Here is an 18,119-nt window from a genome sequence, read left to right as displayed (position 1 = left end):
TGGGCTGGAGAAAGAATAGTGGGGGGCCGGAGAGATAGCATGGAGATAGGGCATTTGCCTTGCGTCCAGAAGGATGCTGGTTCGAATTCTGGCATCCCATATGGTCCCCCGTGCCTGCCAGGGGCGATTTCTGAGCATGGAGCCAGAAGTAACCCCTGAGCACTGCCAGGTGTAACCCAAAAACCAAAGAAAAATAATAATACAGTGCTTGATTCCTAGGCTACAGACCTGGGTTTGATTCCCAGCATCCCATATGGTCCAGGAGTAATTCCTGAGTTGGAATCTGGAGTAAACCCTGAGCACCACCAGGTGTGGTCTACCTTTTCAAAAAAGGAGGGCCTGTGGTAGCCATCCTCCCCATCACTATCTGACCACATCTCTCAAAAGCCACCTCCTCCCCGCCAAGATGCCGAGGTCACCCGTTCATCAACCCTAAGATACCCGACCTCCCATCACCACCTAGGATCACTATGCCAAAACTGCCCCAAATCGAAAACTGTCTAGGACAAAAAGATCTTAGCCTGGGGCCAGAGAGCTAGCACAGCGGTAGGGCATTTGCCTTGCATACAGCTGATCCAAGGCGAACGGTGGTTTGAATCCTGACATGCCATATGATTCCCCAAGCATGCCAGGAGCGATTTCTGAGCACGAGCCAGGAGTAATCCCTGAGTGCCACCGGGTGTAACCCAAAAAAAAAAAAATTATATAATCAGGCCCGCTTCCTGTAGGAAGTCTTCCCTGATGCTCTCTCCAGCTCAGATCTGGGCCCTGCAATCACCTCACAGAGCAGCTATTATATGTGACTTACCACTGGAGACCTGGAAGTTGCTAAGTCCGCGGAATTTCTCGGCAACTGGGACGCCCAGTGCCGCCTAGCACTTAGTTAATGCCAAATAAATGGGGGAACGAATGTGTGTCCTGTGGGAATCGCTTGGGTCATCTAACCCACCTCTCCCTTGCCCTCTCAACCCCCGACGGTAAAGCTCAAGGGCTTGGGACCCTGCGGTGTAGACGTCACCAGCAACATATTCAGGGTTCAGTCTAATCTAGGGCCAACACAGAACGGGTGGTTCTGCTCACTGCCTTGAGGTCCATATTTGAGCTTTGCAGCTCTCAGCTCCAGGTGCTGAGCCCAAAGGGTTGGGGTAAGGTGCGCTAGTGAGAGTTTGCAGCAGGAGCACCCCGGGTCAGCTCCCCGACTCCAGGCAGGGCCTAAGAGAACCTACCTATGTCTCCCACTCCCGATGGCTGTTCTGTGGACGATGCCTCCAAGTGCCTGGAACTCATCTGACAAGCAGAAATGGAGCTAGGAGAGGTAGGAGCGAGGAGCTGCACCCACACACACTTGGGGAGGTTTCGAGGGTTGGAGAGGGGGGTATAGAGGCCACCTGCACTTCAAGCCACCTTCCAGCTTCCAATCGAGCCCCGTGCCAGAGCCCCTGACCTCAGCAGCTTCCTCTACCATTTGGCCACTGGGGAAATGTCGGGTTCTGAGCTCTGACGGGGAGGAGGGAGAGCATTCAGGCACGCAGGCTCATGGGGGTGGGAAACCTTGTTCCTGAAGTGTGTCAGAAGAGAGAATGTTCTTGCTGAGCATACACAGGCGTGGTGACACATTTTGTTCTTTGTAGAGTGATTCAGATAATGGAGGGTCAGAGAACGCAGCTCGATCCTTAATCCTGGCCTCTATCCCGGCACAGTCCTACCTGGTCTGTTGGTTAGGAGTCTTCCACTGAGGGAAGAGAAACACTGGGCAAGGGAGAAGCTCTGGGTCAGGGCGGTGTGGGAAAGGCTGCTGAGTGGGAGGCACACCCACTCTGTCCCTCTCCAAGTTCCCACTGGACTCAGGTCTAGCCAGGCCCCCCGACCCTCTCTCCTGGGCGGATTGAGAGATGCTGTGGGTGCAGGAAATGCTGAAGGCCAGGCTTCTAGAGCATTCCTAAGAACCCAGGGTAAACACAGGAAGCTTGCTTCCTGGAACCTGTGCTCTGATTGGTTCCTTTCCAGTTTTTATCTCCAAGAAGATGGTGGCGGAAAATTCGAGGCAACCCATCCAGTAAAGAGGCATCAAGGAGCTGCTGGTCTGGATTCCTTGCAGTTCAGAGTGCAAACTCAGTACAGTCTTTGAATGAAGGGATGCTCAAATCACAGGTACTGTCACCCCATATCAGAATCTTTGGTCAGAAAGCCTGTCAGAGGCCATCAACTGACAAATGAATCAAGAAATGAGGTGTACATACACAATAAAATAATATTCAGTTATTCCAAAAGCTGAAATTCTGACATTTGCAGCAAAATAAAATTTGAAAAGATTATGCAAAATGAGATCAGTTAGGAGAAAGACAAATATTGGATGATTTCATCTATGTGTGCAACATAATGAAAGCAGATGAACAGAATAAAATGAAATTAAAATTAAAATGGGGGCTGAGGAAAGTGCTTGGAGACTAGAACTGTAGGGTTATTGGTTAGCTCTAGTCCCCTGACCAGCACCAGGAACAGCCCAGGAGCAATGTGCCAGAAATAATCCTCTGGGATGCCCACTGTGACCCCAAGATCAAAAGAAATAAAAATACGGGCCCAGAGAGATACCACAGCGGTGTTTGCCTTGCAAGCAGCCGATCCAGGACCAAAGGTGGTTGGTTCGAATCCCGGTGTCCCATATGGTCCCCTGTGCCTACCAGAGCTATTTCTGAGCAGACAGCCAGTAGTAACCCCTGAGCACCGCCAGATGTGACCCAAAAACCAAAAAGAAAAAAAAAAGAAATAAAAATACTTTAAAAGAGGGGCCAGACAGATAGTATGGAGGTAGAGCATTTGCCTTGCATACAGGGGGACGGTGGTTGGAATCCCGACATCTCATATGGTCCCTGAACCTTCCAGGAGCAATTTCTGAATGGAGAGCCAGGAGTAACCCCTGAGCACTGCCAGGTGTGACCCAAAACCAAAAAAAAAATTTTTTTTTTTAAAGAGGAGGATGGGGGCCCGGAGAGATAGCACAGCGGTGTTTGCCTTGCAAGCAGCCGATCCAGGACCAAAGGTGCTTGGTTCGAATCCCGGTGTCCCATATGGTCCCCTGAGCCTGCCAGGAGCTATTTCTGAGCAGACAGCCAGGAGTAACCCCTGAGCACCGCCGGGTGTGACCCAAAAAAACCAAAAAAAAAAAAAAAAAAAAAAAAAAAAGAGGAGGATGGGCCTGGAGTAATAGTACAATGGGGAGAATGTTTGCCTTGACATAGCCTACCGTGGTTTGATCCCTGAATGGTATGTGGTCCCTGGAGCCCACCAGGAGTGTCTTGAATGCAGAGCCAGGCATAAGGCACTGCCAGATGTGGCAAAACCCAAGTAAATAAATGGGGAATGTTGATTTTGATTTAAGGAAATTAGTCAATGTGCCTTTAAGGGGTGATGATACCCAATGGCAGTTGGACTGTGCTATGCCCCTCCTATAACTGACAACTGTCCTAAATGTAAAAAGGGCAGTTGGGAGGCCCAGGTTAATACCTAAGCAGAGGCCCAGGCTCCCTGCTCCCTGCAGGCCAAGCAGAGATAAAGAATCACAAGATGCTGCTTGTTCTCTCTCTCTCTCTCTCTCTCTCTCTCTTCTCTCTCTTCTCTCTCTCTCTATCTTCTCTCTCTTCTCTCTCTCTCTCTCTCCCTCCCTCCCTCCCTCCCTCCCTTCCTCCTTCTCTCCCTCTCTCCCTCCCTCCTTTCCTCCTTGCCCCCCAGGAGCTGACTTCATGACTTCAGGAGCTGTGCAGAAATCAAATGCAAAGATGATTCTACCCTTCTTTCTTTCTCAGGCCAGGCACACATTGGCTTATCTGGGTGGGCTCCGCCTCAGGAAAAATAAACATAACATTAGGTCCCCTAAAGTACTTCATTTCTTTTTTTTTGGGGGGGGGCACACCCGGTGTTGCTCAGGCGTTACTCCTGGCTGTCTGCTCAGAAATAGCTCCTGGCAGGCACGGGGGACCATATGGGACACCGGGATTTGAACCAACCACCTTTGGTCCTGGATCGGCTGCTTGCAAGGCAAATACCGCTGTGCTATCTCTCCGGGCCCATACTTCATTTCTTTATCAGTTTTTGTACCCCTTAACTCTTACCTTCCTTCTGGAGAGGAATGTTGCTCTCAAGACTGTGCAGGCACCCCGAGAAGCAGACCACTAGAATACAGGAGGACCCCTGGCTGCAATGCCACAAAGAGGAGCATTGTCTGCAATGTTAACACGAGTGCAGCTAATCTTGTGGATAAGACAGGGTGAGGTTAGGACCACTCTGCAGACAGTCATCTGGGACAAAACTTTTTGTTTGTTTGGGGGCACTAAGGGGTCACTCACTCCTGACTCAGAAATTGTTCATGGCAAGCTTGAAGGACCACATGGGATGTTGGGGATTGAACCTGGGTCGGCCATGGTGCAAGGCAAATGCCTATTTACCTACCAATAGCAAATGCTGCTATTGCTCCAACCCTGGGGCAAACCTTTTTAAAATTAATTTTAATTAATTAATTAATTAATTAAGATAATTAAAGGGGGGCCCGGAGAGATAGCACAGCGGCGTTTGCCTTGCAAGCAGCCAATCCAGAACCAAAGGTGGTTGGTTCGATTCCCCGTGCCTGCCAGGAGCTATTTCTGAGCAGACAGCCAGGAGTAACCCCTGAGCAACGCCGGGTGTGACCCAAAAACAAAACAAAACAAAAAAGATAATTAATGGGGCCAGAGAGATAGCATGGAGTAAGGCATTAGCCTTGCATGAAGGACCGTGGTTCAAATCCCGGCATCCCATATGGTCCCCCGAGCCTGCCAGGAGTGATTTCTGAGCGTAGAGCCAGGAGGAACCCCTGAGCCCTGCCAGGTGTGACCCAAAAACCAAAAAAAAAAAAAAAAAAAAAAAGAAGAAAGAAAGAAGAAAAGAAAGAAAAAGAAAGAAAGAAAGAAAGAAAGAAAGAAAGAAAGAAAGAAAGAAAGAAAGAAAGAAAGAAATTTAATAAAATTTTTATTAAAACAAAATTTAAGGAGGGGCCGGAGCAATAGCATAGCAGGTAGGGCTTTTGCCTTGGATGCAGCCAATCCAGGTTCTATCTCCAACATCCTCTATGGTCCCCAGAAACCACCAGGACTGATTCCTGAGCGAAGAGCCAGGAATAACCCCTGAGCATCGCCAGGACTAATCCCTGAGTGCGGAGACAGAACTAAGCCAAGTGCTGCTGAGTATGAAAACCTTCCTCCCCTCTGCCCCCCAAAATAGAAGGCAAATAAATTGATTCTGGAGTTCTCTTGGGCAGCCTACAGGCTGCTCTGCCTCCCAGCTATCCTACATCCCTCCTGGCACACTGGCACCCACCTTTGGCAGTATAAACAGATTCTTGCTACTGTCCCTGGTGCACTCTCCATGGTTCCCCACCTTTGCTCCAAAGCCAGAGAAAAATGATTCTGGGTGGTGGGAAGGGATGATTCTAGGCTATCAGGTCAGCTACACACAAATCTGAAAGCTCCTGCCTGGGCATTCCAGAGAAGGCAGCCTAGAGAATGGGGGCCTGAAACAGGCTTCCCTGTTCTCTGTCCCCTCATTTTCTCCTCTATCTCTTCCCTATCTCTCTGGTACCTCTGTTCTTTATGATGGATCCTTTTCCCTCTCCAGAACACCTCTTTTCTCTCCTTGGCCATGGGGAAGGGAGACCAGGGGAGGAAAACTCCTCCATAGAAGTCATTCTTTCAGGGTTTCTCTGCTCACAGGTCCCCATATTTCCTCAGTCCCAGGGAGGGGCCCTCACAGGAAGCATTTGAGGGGGAAACAGGGAAAGCAGAGAAACAACTTCTGCTCACAGTAGCAAAGTCTGGCTGACCGCTTCAGGGTCACTGACCACTGAGTGGGGGGTGATGTAGCCAAAGGCACATGGAATGCCCCAGGCACAGGTTGCAGGTACCGCTGTGCCAGCTAGGCCTCTTCCCGGCGTTCATGTGTTCATGAATTCCTAAAAGCATAAGTGGGATTGAGGGAGCCAGGAAAGTGCCTGAAACTATAAGAGTGGGGTGAAACTGAGACTGGGTCTACCAGCCACACTTAAGTCTCTTTGGAAGTGAGAATTAGCATAGCGGTAGGGCGTTTGCTTTGCACACAGTCGACCAAGAACGAACCTGGGTTTGATCCCCGAGCATTCCATATGGTCCCCTGAGCACTGCCGGGTGTGGGCCCCCCCAAAAAATACCTCTTTGGGGGTTGAAAGAGAAAAAAAAAGGAGTCATCTGGGAAAAAATCTCTTTAGGGGTGAGGGGATCCCACTGGGAAGAGCGCTCAGAAGTCATTCCTGTCTGAGTTCAGGGAACCATATTCGGTGCCAGGGATTGAACCCAGGACCTATGCTTCAAGGAAACACTCTACCCACTTCCTATGTCTCCAATCCTACCCTGGCAGAGATGTCTTGTCTTTTATTCTCGGGACGTACTGGGAGAGGAGGAGACGCAGCCATGCCAGACGGTGAAATGACTTGCATACAGTGACCCAGGCTGCGACCAGCCCAAACCTTCCAAGCGCAGCAGGGAAGGAGGCCGAAAGGCTGCGCGTTGAAGCGGGGTGCGAGGGGCCCAGACGCCGCCCTCTGACCTTGCTCCCTGCCCTAAAGGTGGTGGGGAAGTGACTTTGCGGGGAGCAACCTCCACCCGGCCGGGGACTGAGTGCCCACGTAGGCGCGCTCCTGGCAGGAGCTTCTTGCGGAGGCTAATACCCTTAAGCCTTCTGCTCCTTCCAGGGAAGAGGCCGAAGAGTTGGAGGGCTTGGCGCCCAAGGGATGGAGCTCGGGGCGAGGCCGAGAGCGGACTTAACTCCTCCCCGGCGGGGCCCCGAACCCTTGAAGCCGCCAGGGAACCTTGCTCGCCCTTAAGCCGGAGAACTCAGAGCGGCTGTTTGCGCCTCCCCGCGGGTAGGCAGCGGCGTCCAGGACTGGGCCAGGATGCAGCTATGGTGCAGCCCGGCCAGGCCAGGGTGCCGTTGCCAGGGTTGCAGCTAGACCAGGGTGCAGCCAGACCAGGGTGCAGCAGGGCCAGGGTACAGCTAGACCGGGGTGCAGCTAAACGAGGGTGCAGCTAGACCAGGGTGCTGTTGGACCAGGGTGCAGCTAGATGAGGGTGTAGCTAGACCAGGTTGCAGCAGGGCCAGGGTGCAGGTAGACGAGGGTGCAGCTAGACCAGGGTGCAGCCAGACCAGGATGCAGCCGGGCCAGGGTACAGCTAGACCGGGGTGCAGCTAAATTTACGAGGGTGCAGCTAGACCAGGATGCAGCCGGGCCAGGGTACAGCTAGACCGGGGTGCAGCTAAATTTACGAGGGTGCAGCTAGACCAGGTTGCAGCAGGACCAGGGTGCAGGTAGACCCGGGTGTCGCCGGGCCAGGGTGCAGCTAGACCAGGGTGCAGTTGGGCCAGAGCACAGCCGGTCCAGGGTGCAGCTAGACCAGGTTGCATCCTAGCCAGGGCGCAGCTAGACCAGGGTGCTGTCGGGCCAGGGCGCAGCCGGTCCAGGGTGCAGCCAGACCAGGGTGCTGTCGGGCCAGGGCGCAGGGAGCCCCGGGTGCAGCTCGACGAGGGCGCACCTGCCGGGGTGCCGCCAGAGCAGGTGCCTTTAGCCGCCGGGGTGCGGCGGGGCCCGCGCTTTCTCCGAAAGCGAAAGGAGCCTGGGTGCGGGCGGGCGGGCGGACGGGCGGGCGTTCGGGGGCGCGGCCGAGGCGGGGCCGGGGCAGGCTCCGCCCGGGGGCCGTCCCGAGCCGGGGGCGCCGCGCTCGCCAGTCCCCGCCGCGCCGCGGGGGAGCTGGTGGGGCTCCTGCGCGAGCGGCGCGCGGAGCGGGGGCCATGACCCTGCCCGGGGCTCCGACGGGCATGGCGCGGCCGGGCGGCGCGGGCCACCGCAGCCCGGGGCTGGAGCGAGCCCCGCGCCGGAGCGTCGGGGAGCTCCGCCTGCTCTTCGAGGCGCGCTGCGCGGCGGTGGCGGCGGCGGCGGCGGCCGGGGAGCCCCGGGCGCGCGGGGCCAAGCGGCGCGCCGGGCGCAGGTGCCCAACGGGCTCCCGCGGGCGCCCCCGGGGCCGGTGATCCCGCGGCTGACCGTGACGGCCGACGAGCCCGACGCGCCCCCGGCCAGCCCCGGCCCGCCAGCACCCGCGCCCGCGCCCGCCTCGGAGCGCGCGGGGCTCCCCGGCGCCGGCCCGTCGCACCTGCAGCAGCCGCGCCGCCTGTCCACGTCGTCCGTGTCCTCCACCGGGTCGTCGCTGCCCGAGGACTCGGAGGACGACCTGCTGCTCAGCGACAGCGAGAGCCGGAGCCGCGGCAACGTGCAGCTGGAAGCCGGCGAGGAGGACGCGGGCCAGGTACGGGGGGACCCCCGCCGGAGACCCCCAGGATCGCCACCGAGCGGGTGGGCGGGCGCACGACTGACAGGTCCCGCCGCCGACTTCGCGCCCTGGGGGGCCCTTCTGCCCTTTCTCGGGCTCCCCGGGCCGGTGGCGCTTTTTGGGGCGTCCAGGAACGGGACGGGACCGGGGGACCCGCAGGCTGCAGGGATCGCCTCGAGAACTCTCGGGGAGCAGCTCCCGGTTCTTTTCTTCCTCCCCCCCCCCCCCGGCACCAGCGCCTTGGCCCACCCCCGCCGTTGCCACGGTTTCCCCTCCTGGAGTGGGAGTTTGGAGCGCTGCGCTCCGGGCTCTGCGCCCCAGCCGCCGCCGTCTGCTCCCGGCGTCTCATTCACCCCGAATTTCCAGGTGGTGGGCATCGAGGTGGGGTCCCTCTCTCCTCCTTTGGGTGACGGCACCCCCTAAGTGAATGCTCAAAGGAGAAAAGGAGGGCTTAAGGGTAGGATCCCTCTGCCCTCTCTTGCCCACGCCTCGCTCCTGGGAACCTTCCTTGGATGTTCGCGATTTGCCTCTGGGATCTATCTCCCTGCCTGGCCATGCTGCTGCGACGAAAGGAGCAGGTGTCTGCCTGCGCCTTCTGGGGGTGCGGCACCCACGACAGCTCTTCTGTCCCCCTCACCCCCGCTTTTAACCAAGAGCCACCCGCGAACTCTTCATGCACGACCCAAGAGGGTGGGCGAGTGGCCCAGGAGCCGAGCAGAGCGAGGGCTGTCTGGGGGCTCAGGGCTGCTAGCCTTACAGTCTTGGGACTGGAAGGAGTGGCGGAGGGAGAGATTGGGGCGCGGCTGGACCTGTGGCGCCCGCCCATGCCCCCCTGCACATTCCACATCGGGGTGAATGCGACGGAGACCGGGCGGGGAAACAGGGTGGGACGGGGGACCAAGGACTCAAGCCAGGCAGTGACTCACTCCTACTCGCCCCACACACTGACTTCCATTTCCCAGAGGGCAGCGGTCTGTCTGAAAGACGAGAGCCCCCGAATGGAATCTCAGAGCAGGAACACACCCACCCCATTTTCAGGTTGTGGGCATGGGGAGTCCCTCTCTCCTCCTAGGGTAAGGGCACCCCCTGAGCCCTGCGGGAAGGGAGTGCCCTAGAGGATTTCAAGGCTATGGAATGTGGGACAGTGAGAGGGCCCTCCCAAGGGCCTTTGCAAATCCTAAGCAGGAGCTCTGGGTCCCCTGTCACCCAGTGCAAATCTCTGACAGATGAGAGGTGGAGCTTCCAGAACCTCCCACCCCTGCCATCCAGCTTCCCACTTCCACCCCAGCAGGTTGCCACGTGGAGGTGGCCACAGGGGGTCCAGACTCCCGGACTAGAGGCCACTGTGCACAGGACGCTGGCAAGGCTATGCCCCCCTGGCCTTGTGTTCCCACTGAGGACCCTTCCAGATCCAAGGCTGTGTCTCCCAGGGCGTCCCAGCCCCCCCCCCCCCCAACACACACAGCCCGCCAGGGCCTCCCCGAAGGCAAACAGCCACAGCGGCGGCAGATAAGCCATTGGGCTGTTGACAGAGGCCTCCTGCGCCAGTGTGGAAAGGCCCAGAGCGGACTTTGCCTCTCAGCCAGTTCGCAAGGGCCTTGCACCCGCCCAGGGTTCCCCCAGCAGGAAACAGGATCTGAGGGTCTGCGGAGTGAGCCAGAGGGCCACTGCCTGCACGCAGGATAATGGGTCTCAGCAGCAGGTCTGGCAGGTGCTACAACTTTTCCCATGTGGTACATACATCCTTAAGGGCACCTTCAAGAGGACCCCCTACTCTGCCTACAGAGCCTGAAACTGGGTTTCTCTGATCCTCATCTCAGTGAGGACAAAACTGCCTGCTTTTCTCTGGGGGACTTTTCCTCAACAAAAGGAAATTTCTGGCTTTAGAGGAATTGGGGGCTGGGTAAGCAGTCTCCAAAGGCAGCTTTAAGTCAAAAGTTAGTCTCCTGTCTTGCCTACCACTTGTATTTCCTAGTTTGGGGCCTCTGCAGAGATGTTGGGAGTCACTGGACGATACCTGGTGGTGCCTTAGGGGACTTGCAGTACAAGGATAGAACTGTGGGTCTCATATCCTGTCCTTTGCTACTACCTTTGCCTGCTTCTTAAAACTATTTGGGTGTGTTGCTGTACAGAAGAGAGGGTGTGTGTGACACTTGCTCACTGTGCTCTTCTCCTGTGCTCTCCAATAGGTAAGGAGACCTCGATGCCGTCCTGGCCTGGGCCCAGAACTCCCACACTTCACGTTTCCCTAATTATAGAGCCTAATTTAGGTTAGCAGAGTTTCTTTTTAAAAGGCAAAGGCCCCTGGGAGGGTGAAGCCGTGGGTCACTTATACCTTAGCACAAATCATTTTATAAATTTAAACTGATTGCTCTCACCACTGCCATCCAGGGAGAGCTGCTCTGATAGGGCAATTGGAACAGAGGGAGGGGGCTGGGCTGGTAGAGATTCATCCAGAGAGTGCAGCTAAAGGTAGGAAGAGAAAGAAAGAAAGAAAGAAAGAAAGAAAGAAAGAAAGAAAGAAAGAAGGAAGGAAGGAAGGAAGGAAGGAAGGAAGGAAGGAAGGAAGGAAGGAAGGAAGGAAGGAAGGAAGGAAGGAAGGAAGAAAGAAAGAAAGAAAGAAAGAAAGAAAGAAAGAAAGAAAGAAAGAAAGAAAGAAAGAAAGAAAAGGAAGGAAAGAAGGAAGGAAGGAAGGAAGGAAGGGAGGAGGGAGGGAGGGAGGAGGGAGGGAGGAAGGGAGAAGAGAGAAAGAAAGAAAGAAAGAAAGAAAAGAAAGAAAGAAAGAAAGAAAGAAAGAAAAGAAAGAAAGAAAGAGAAAGAAAAGAAAGAAAGAAAGAAAGAAGAAAAAGAAAGAAAGAAAGAAAGAAAGAAAGAAAGAAAGAAAGAAAGAAAGAAAGAAAGAAGAAAGAAAGAAAGAAAAGAAAGAAAGAAAGAAGAAAGAAAGAAAGAAAGAAAGAAAGAAAGAAAGAAAGAAAGAAAGAAAGAAAGAAAGAAAAGGCTAGAAAGATAGCATGGAGGTAAGCCGTTTGCCTTTCATGCAGAAGGTCATTGGTTCGAATCTCAGAATCCCATATGGTTCCCCGAGCCTGACAGGAGTGATTTCTGAGCCTGGAGCCAGGAGTAACCCCTGAGCACTGCTGGGTGTAACCCAAAAACCAAATAAATAAATAAATAAATAAATAAATAAATAAATAAATAAATAAATAAATAAAAGAAGAAGAAGAAGAAAAGAAAGAACAGAACAGAACTTGTCCAGGGCTTTCAAGTGGAGCCTGGACAAGGAGGGTGGGTCTAAGGCCCAAAAGGATGCTTGTTCAACCCCAGGGTCCTTTTGAGACTCCAGCAAAAACACACAATCAGCTTGCCTTTTTGTTTTTCCTTCAAATGCGCAGAGATCCTCTGTGACTTGGTTTCTCAGATTTCTGCAGGGAGTAGGTTGAGCTGGAAGAGGCTGGGGCTTCACCCTTCCCCACTCCCTGCATTTCAGACAGAATTCACTCAGGAGCATCATCAATCTGCTGTCTGATACCCACACAATAAAAGCTTCACCTGCTCAAAAATAACTTCCCTGCCATCCCTGTTGTTTGTGTGCTAGAATCCTCACCCACCCACCCACCCCAGAAGGATGCTGGGGAATGGAGCACCATGGGATCCATGCATTCCCAGGCTGGAGGCTCCCTAAACTGGAAGATGGTAGTGGATTTCCTGTGTGTTGTCACCTACCTGGCCTGACCCCACCCAGGCCAAGAGACTGCTCTACAGCCCTGGGGAGTGGCAGAAAAAACTCAGATGACAGCCTGGGTGTGAAAGCCCTTTGTAATCTGCATGCCTGGAACCAGCCTTGATCATGGCTACTACATGGCTTGATAGAATTTTCTCAAAACTGGGTGGAGAGAATCATTGTTGACCCCTTGACCTTTGCTCCAGTCAGATGTCATGGGTGCCCTGTAATTGTTCCAACTAAGTGCAGTAGCTCGAGACTGCAGATCCCAAGTCATCTATCAGGCCCTCCTGCTTTCCTCTATCCTCTCCAGAATCCTATCTTAGTAGGTTTGAGGATACAATCTCCTTATCTCCAAGGGAACCAAGACTGGTTCCTTTTTTCATTGGTGTTGCTCTAGAGCTTGACATAGTTCTCTGGACTTTTTCTCTGGATCTCTGGTCCCACTGTCTCCTAAATTCTTTCAGGATGTCCCTGAAGTAATGGAAGCTCCCTGAAAACCATTGCTTTGATGAAGGTAAAGGTGTCTAGTCAACAGCAATCAGAACACTTACACCACCTTAAGGCTGAAAAACTTTCTCCTGAAGTGTCTCACCTATCTGTCTCTAAAGAGTTGGAGTGCTATGTGGCCTCTGGAGCCAACTGGGCTCCAGTAACTGGACCTGGGGAAAGACTAGGGTGAGACTGGAAGCCCATCGCAGGGAGAGATCCCAGGCTAACTCGGGTAGACCTTGAACTCTCCCCTAAGAAAAGAATATCCCTATTTTATGCACTTCCTGGGCATGCGCATTTAATTAGCACCCAGCGTGGGAAGAGGGAGAAGCCAGTGCTGCTGTATACACATGGCACATACATCTTCCTGGAATTTTACTTGAGGATTCGGAGGCGGGAGAGTTTTATAATAAAACTTGAATTTATCACGCAACAGAATGCAAACCTTCTATGTATTTAAAGAGTGAAAATGGGAGTTTTGAAAACGATGTCATCTCCTAGTGGGCTGTTTCTGGCTACACCCCCAGATACCTCTAGATTGGACATATCATCACACCAAGCATGCCCAGCCAGGACTCTAAGAAAGCAAGAACCCATCATCTGAACAGGGGTTAAGAAAGTGCCCAAATCACAAGAAGGGGTTCATGGCAGGGCTTGTGAGGTCAGAAGCTTTGTCCACCCAGAGGAATCAGGCCCCACAGACATCAGTTCTCACTGAGCTAGACAGGGGTGGTATCAGTCAGAACCAATTCCCATATCTCTGTAGGAGGGAGGGGTCAGTGGTCTGTCCCTGCTTAGGCCATGCCTCCAGTTCTCTCAGAATTCTCTCTGGCCTATGGGTCTGGAACACTGAATTTCAGCCCTTTGGGAGCACATCTAATCATGCTCCAAACACCCTGGTCCTTGTGGGAGACAGAGGAGCAGCAGACACAATATTTATTGAGCAAGAACAGATAGGCAAAAGAGGTGGAGGGAGAAGAGGAAAAGGGCCTTCTGGTAGATGCTCTTATTACCAGAAGCTTCATTCTTGAGACAAGGCGTCCATCATATGCAGCTCCACCATGACAGGTCTTTGCTGTGGCACCCCATTTTTAAAGTTCACATTTTTTGGTTCCAGAATAGGAATAAGGTGGGGGTTGGAGAGATAGTGCAGTGGGTAAGGCACTTGCCTTGCATAAAGCTAACCCAGGACTGATTTCCAGCATCCCATATAGTCCCCTGAGCCTATTGGGTATGGCCCAAAATAAAAAAAATTAAAAATAAAAAAAAATGTGAACAAGGGTGTCCTGGATCTTATCAATTGGCAGGGAGTGGAGTGGGATCCACGGATACCATGAGGTTCCCACACAGTTCTTTCTCCAGACCTTGCTAGGCCGGCCCTTCTGGATACTGGTTACTTTCCATGCTTGACTGTCTAGAGAGAGAAGAAGAATTGTGCTAGGGAGACAGTCCAGAGGTTAAGGCCATTGTACCCCACCAATAATAGCTCAAATTCTTGGTACCATATACAATTCCCTAAGCACCATTAGGTGTGACCCCCCCCTACGCCTTCCCCCAAATCTTTTATTTTTTATTTTTATTTTACTTTTTGGTTTCTTGGGCCACATCTAGCAGTGTTCAGGACTTACTCTTGTCTCTGTACTTAGGGATCACTCCTGGAGGGGCTCGGGGGACCATGTGGGATGCTGGGGATCGAACCCAGGTCAGCTGCGTGCAAGGCAAGCACTCTACCTGCTATACTACTGCTCTGGCCCCTCCTTTAAAAATTTTTTTTATTTTATTTCTTTTATTACTTTGGGGCCACATCTGGAGATGTGCCCTACTCGCTTTGCTATATCTCTGGTTCCTCCATTTTTATTTTTAAATGAAAGGAACCAACAGTTCCAAATGATTTAATCAATAACCTCGAGTTATTGATTAAAGAAATGGGGGTGGGGGAGAAGAGACTGTCAAGGCTCATTTACTAGTCATAGCCAATGGGAATGTTTAATGAGCCTATTTTACAGATGAGGAAGTGATGGTTAGACTTGTTTTCGTAGGCTCCAAAATCTTCTCAGGAATTGTAACTATGCATCCGATCCGAATTTTCCTGAGACCCAAGGACCTGCTTTTTCTCTTTTTCTTTCTCAACTTAAAACGCCCAGCATATTATTCTCATGCTGAACACACTTTCAAAGCCCTCCACAGGCCAATTTAGTAGCATGTAATGGCTTTGGCAGCTTTTGAACGGCAGAACTGGCGTGCAAAGCTGAGCGGTGCGCATGGCATGAAGTCTTTTCACCACATCAAGCAGCTGGATGAATGTCACCTCCTTGTTCTTGTGTCAAAAGCACAATAGACGTTCCCCGTAGTAGTGGGAGCCTGAATGGTCCCAGACCTGGCCACTTGCAGCGGGGGCAGCGATGCTCCGGCCCTAGGAGGGCTGGCACCTGCCTGTGCTGCAGAGGCCCTGACATGCAGCATTGTTGCTCTCAGAAAAGCCACTGGCAGAAGATCCGGACCATGGTCAACCTGCCCGTCATCAGCCCCTTCAAGAGGCGGTATTCGTGGGTACAGCTGGCGGGACACACGGGTGAGACACGGGGCAGGGAGGGAGGCCCTGAGCAGGCTGGCCACCCGGACTGACCGCCTGATGCCCGCCCGCCCGCAGGGAGCTTCAAGGCGGCGGGCACCAGCGGGCTGATCTTGAAGCGCAGCTCGGAGCCCGAGCGTTCGTGCCTGGCGCGGCTGATGGCCGACGCGCTGCGGGGCTGCGTGCCGGCCTTCCACGGCGAGGTGGAGCGCGACGGCGAGCACTACCTGCAGCTGCAGGACCTGCTGCACGGCTTCGACGGGCCCTGCGTCCTCGACTGCAAGATGGGCGTCAGGTGGGCCGGGCCGGGCGGGCCGGGCGGCGCCCCACTCCCGGTGGTGGTGGTGGGGGGCTGGCCGCCTGAGGAGGTCCGTCCCGTCCCCGTCCCCGCAGGACCTACCTGGAGGAGGAGCTGAGCAAGGCCCGCGAGCGGCCCAAGCTGCGCAAGGACATGTACAAGAAGATGCTGGCGGTGGACCCCGCGGCGCCCACGGCTGAGGAGCACGCGCAGCGCGCCGTCACCAAGCCCCGCTACATGCAGTGGCGCGAGGGCATCAGCTCCAGCACCACGCTGGGCTTCCGCATCGAGGGCGTCAAGGTGGGCGGGCTGCGACGCTAGGCGACCCTCCCCTGCCCTCCCCTCCCCTCCCCTCCCTCCACCGCGCCCCTCGGCCCGCCCCGGGCCCCTAACGGTGCCGCCTCCTCCAGAAAGCCGACGGCTCCTGCAGCACCGACTTCAAGACCACCCGGAGCCGGGAGCAGGTGCTAGGCGTGTTCCAGGAGTTCGTAGAAGGAGATGCGCAAGTGCTGGTGAGCGCAGGAGAGGGGCTGGCTGGGTGGGTGGGAGGTGGGCCCTGGGGGGAGGCCGCCTGCCCTTGCCTGTGCAACCCCACCCACCCACCCACCCACCGATCCATCCATCCATCCATCCACCCACCCATCCAATCACCCACCCACCCACCTACCCATCCATCCATCCACCCACCCATTTATCCATCCACCATTCCATCCATTCCAATCACCCACCCACCCTCCCACCCACCCATCCATCTATCCATCCATCCATCCAAGCGTTCACCCCTCCTCACTTCAGCCTCTCTCCTTTCTGGGCCCTCCAGGGCAGAGTAGTGCGGTACAGGACATACTGGTTGGATCCCCATGTAGTCACAAAAGCACCATCAGGAGTGATCCCTGAGCACAGAGCCAGGATGAGCTCTAAGCACACTGGGTATGGCTCAAAACCCAAAATACTGCACGAACGCGCACACACACACACACACACACACACACACACAAAACACCCCCCCCCAAAGTGAGCTCTAAGCACACTGGGCATGATTCAAAACTCAAATACCGCACATACACACACAACACACACACACACACAACCCAAAGTAAGGGGCCGGTGAGGTGGCGCTAGAGGTAAGGTGTCTGCCTTGCAAGCGCTAGCCAAGGAAGGACCGAGGTTCGATCCCCTGGCGTCCCATATGGTCCCCCCAAGACAGGGGCAATTTCTGAGTGCTTAACCAGGAGTAACCCCTGAGCATCAAATGGTGTGGCCCGAAAAACAAAAAACAAAAAAAAAAAAAAAAAAAAAAACAAACCCCAAAGTAAGCTCTAAGCACATTGGGCATGGTTCAAAACCCAAAATACTGCACATGCACACACACACACACACACACACACACAACACCCCCCCCAAATGTATATGAGGAACCTAATTTTGTCACTTGACTTCCCTGCACCTCCTTTTCTACCCCGCCTGCCTCCTCCTCCATCCAGCGGAGGTACCTGAACCGCCTGCAGCAGATCCGGGACACCCTAGAGGTCTCCGAGTTCTTTTGGAGGCACGAGGTAAGGGCAGGTTTGGGGCTCCGCAGGGGGTGAGGGGGTGGAGGGCTGGGGCGCCGCCGGCCTGAGCTAGCGGGGCCTTGCAGGTGATCGGCAGCTCGCTCCTCTTCGTGCACGACCATTGCCATCGCGCTGGCGTGTGGCTCATCGACTTCGGCAAGACCACGCAGCTGCCCGACGGCCAGACCCTGGACCACCGGCGGCCCTGGGAAGAGGGCAACCGCGAGGATGGCTACTTGCTGGGGCTGGACAATCTCATTGGCATCCTGGCCAGCCTGGCTGAGAGATGAGGCAGTGCCCCGTCTGTGGCAGGCAGGGTCTCACCGAAGGACTGCCGTGGCTGAGTCCCGTTCGCATGTGGGCCAAGGACTGAAACCCGCCGTGCGGGCTGTTTTGATGGTTCTGCAAGGTCAGGTGCCAACCACGATAGACACACTGCTCCAGGGGCAGGGCTGGGGGGCTGGCACCCATACAAGCCCCAACAACTTTTCCAGAGCTGACGACACTAAGGGGGCGGGGGCGGGACAGGGTGGGACAGTGGGCTTCCTCCTCAGCTGGCTCCTTTGAGGAGGCTGAGCATCTTTCCAGAAGGACCAGATAATGGACTTTATTTTGCAGGCACTAGATCAGTGGGTCTAACCTCTCACTTCGTGGAGTCCCCATCCCAATAAAACTCAGAGGCACCAGCTTTTGAACCCAGGCCTCATTCCCACCCTCCTGTCCTTGTCTCAGCTCCCTGGCATTCTTCAAGTCCACTCAGCTCACTGGAAGATAGGAAAAGAGTACATTGTTCCCTTTTTTTCCCCTTAACTTTTTGAATTAATTTATCTTTCAAGAGCTTTATTTTTGTTTTTGTTTGTTTTTTTGGGGGGCCACACCCAGTGACACTCAGGGGTTACTCCTGGCTCTGCACTCAGAAATCACTCCTGGCAGGCTTCTCGGACTATATTGGATGCTGGGAATCAAACCCAGGTCTGTCCCAGGTCAGCCGCATACAAGGCAAACGTCCTACCCCTGTGCTATCTCTCCGGCCCCTGTTTATTTGTTTGTTTTGGAAGGGGGGACCACAACTGGCAGTGCTTAGAGGTTACTCCTGGCT

The 18,119-nt window shown here is 54.3% G+C and overlaps 1 protein-coding gene across 1 annotated transcript; it reads left to right on the top strand.

Annotated features, from left to right (window-relative positions):
• The first annotated feature begins 7,875 nt into the window (after positions 1 to 7,875).
• ITPKA (inositol-trisphosphate 3-kinase A) lies at positions 7,876 to 17,554 on the top strand. The gene is made up of 8 exons (XM_049781685.1): positions 7,876 to 8,045; positions 8,149 to 8,360; positions 15,073 to 15,169; positions 15,248 to 15,478; positions 15,563 to 15,767; positions 15,878 to 15,979; positions 16,952 to 17,023; positions 17,107 to 17,554. Exons 1-8 carry the CDS (start codon positions 7,876 to 7,878, stop codon positions 17,308 to 17,310), a joined length of 1,293 nt encoding a protein of 430 aa, XP_049637642.1. The 3' UTR covers positions 17,311 to 17,554.
• Positions 17,555 to 18,119: the final 565 nt, after the last annotated feature.

This window comes from Suncus etruscus, chromosome 10, assembly GCF_024139225.1.
Source record: "Suncus etruscus isolate mSunEtr1 chromosome 10, mSunEtr1.pri.cur, whole genome shotgun sequence".
NCBI lineage: Eukaryota > Metazoa > Chordata > Mammalia > Eulipotyphla > Soricidae > Suncus > Suncus etruscus.
Note: the sequence above shows the minus strand (reverse complement) of the source record. Positions and strands in the feature narration are given on the sequence as shown.

What these genes read in the sequence shown, in the direction of transcription:
- ITPKA (XM_049781685.1), top strand. Translation starts at nt 7,876, where the DNA reads ATGGCGCGGCCGGGCGGCGCGGGCCACCGCAGCCCGGGGCTGGAGCGA. An exon ending in AAGGAGATGCGCAAGTGCTG is followed by an intron (nt 15,980 to 16,951) that starts GTGAGCGCAGGA and finishes TCCTCCATCCAG; the next exon opens with CGGAGGTACCTGAACCGCCT. An exon ending in AGTTCTTTTGGAGGCACGAG is followed by an intron (nt 17,024 to 17,106) that starts GTAAGGGCAGGT and finishes GGGGCCTTGCAG; the next exon opens with GTGATCGGCAGCTCGCTCCT.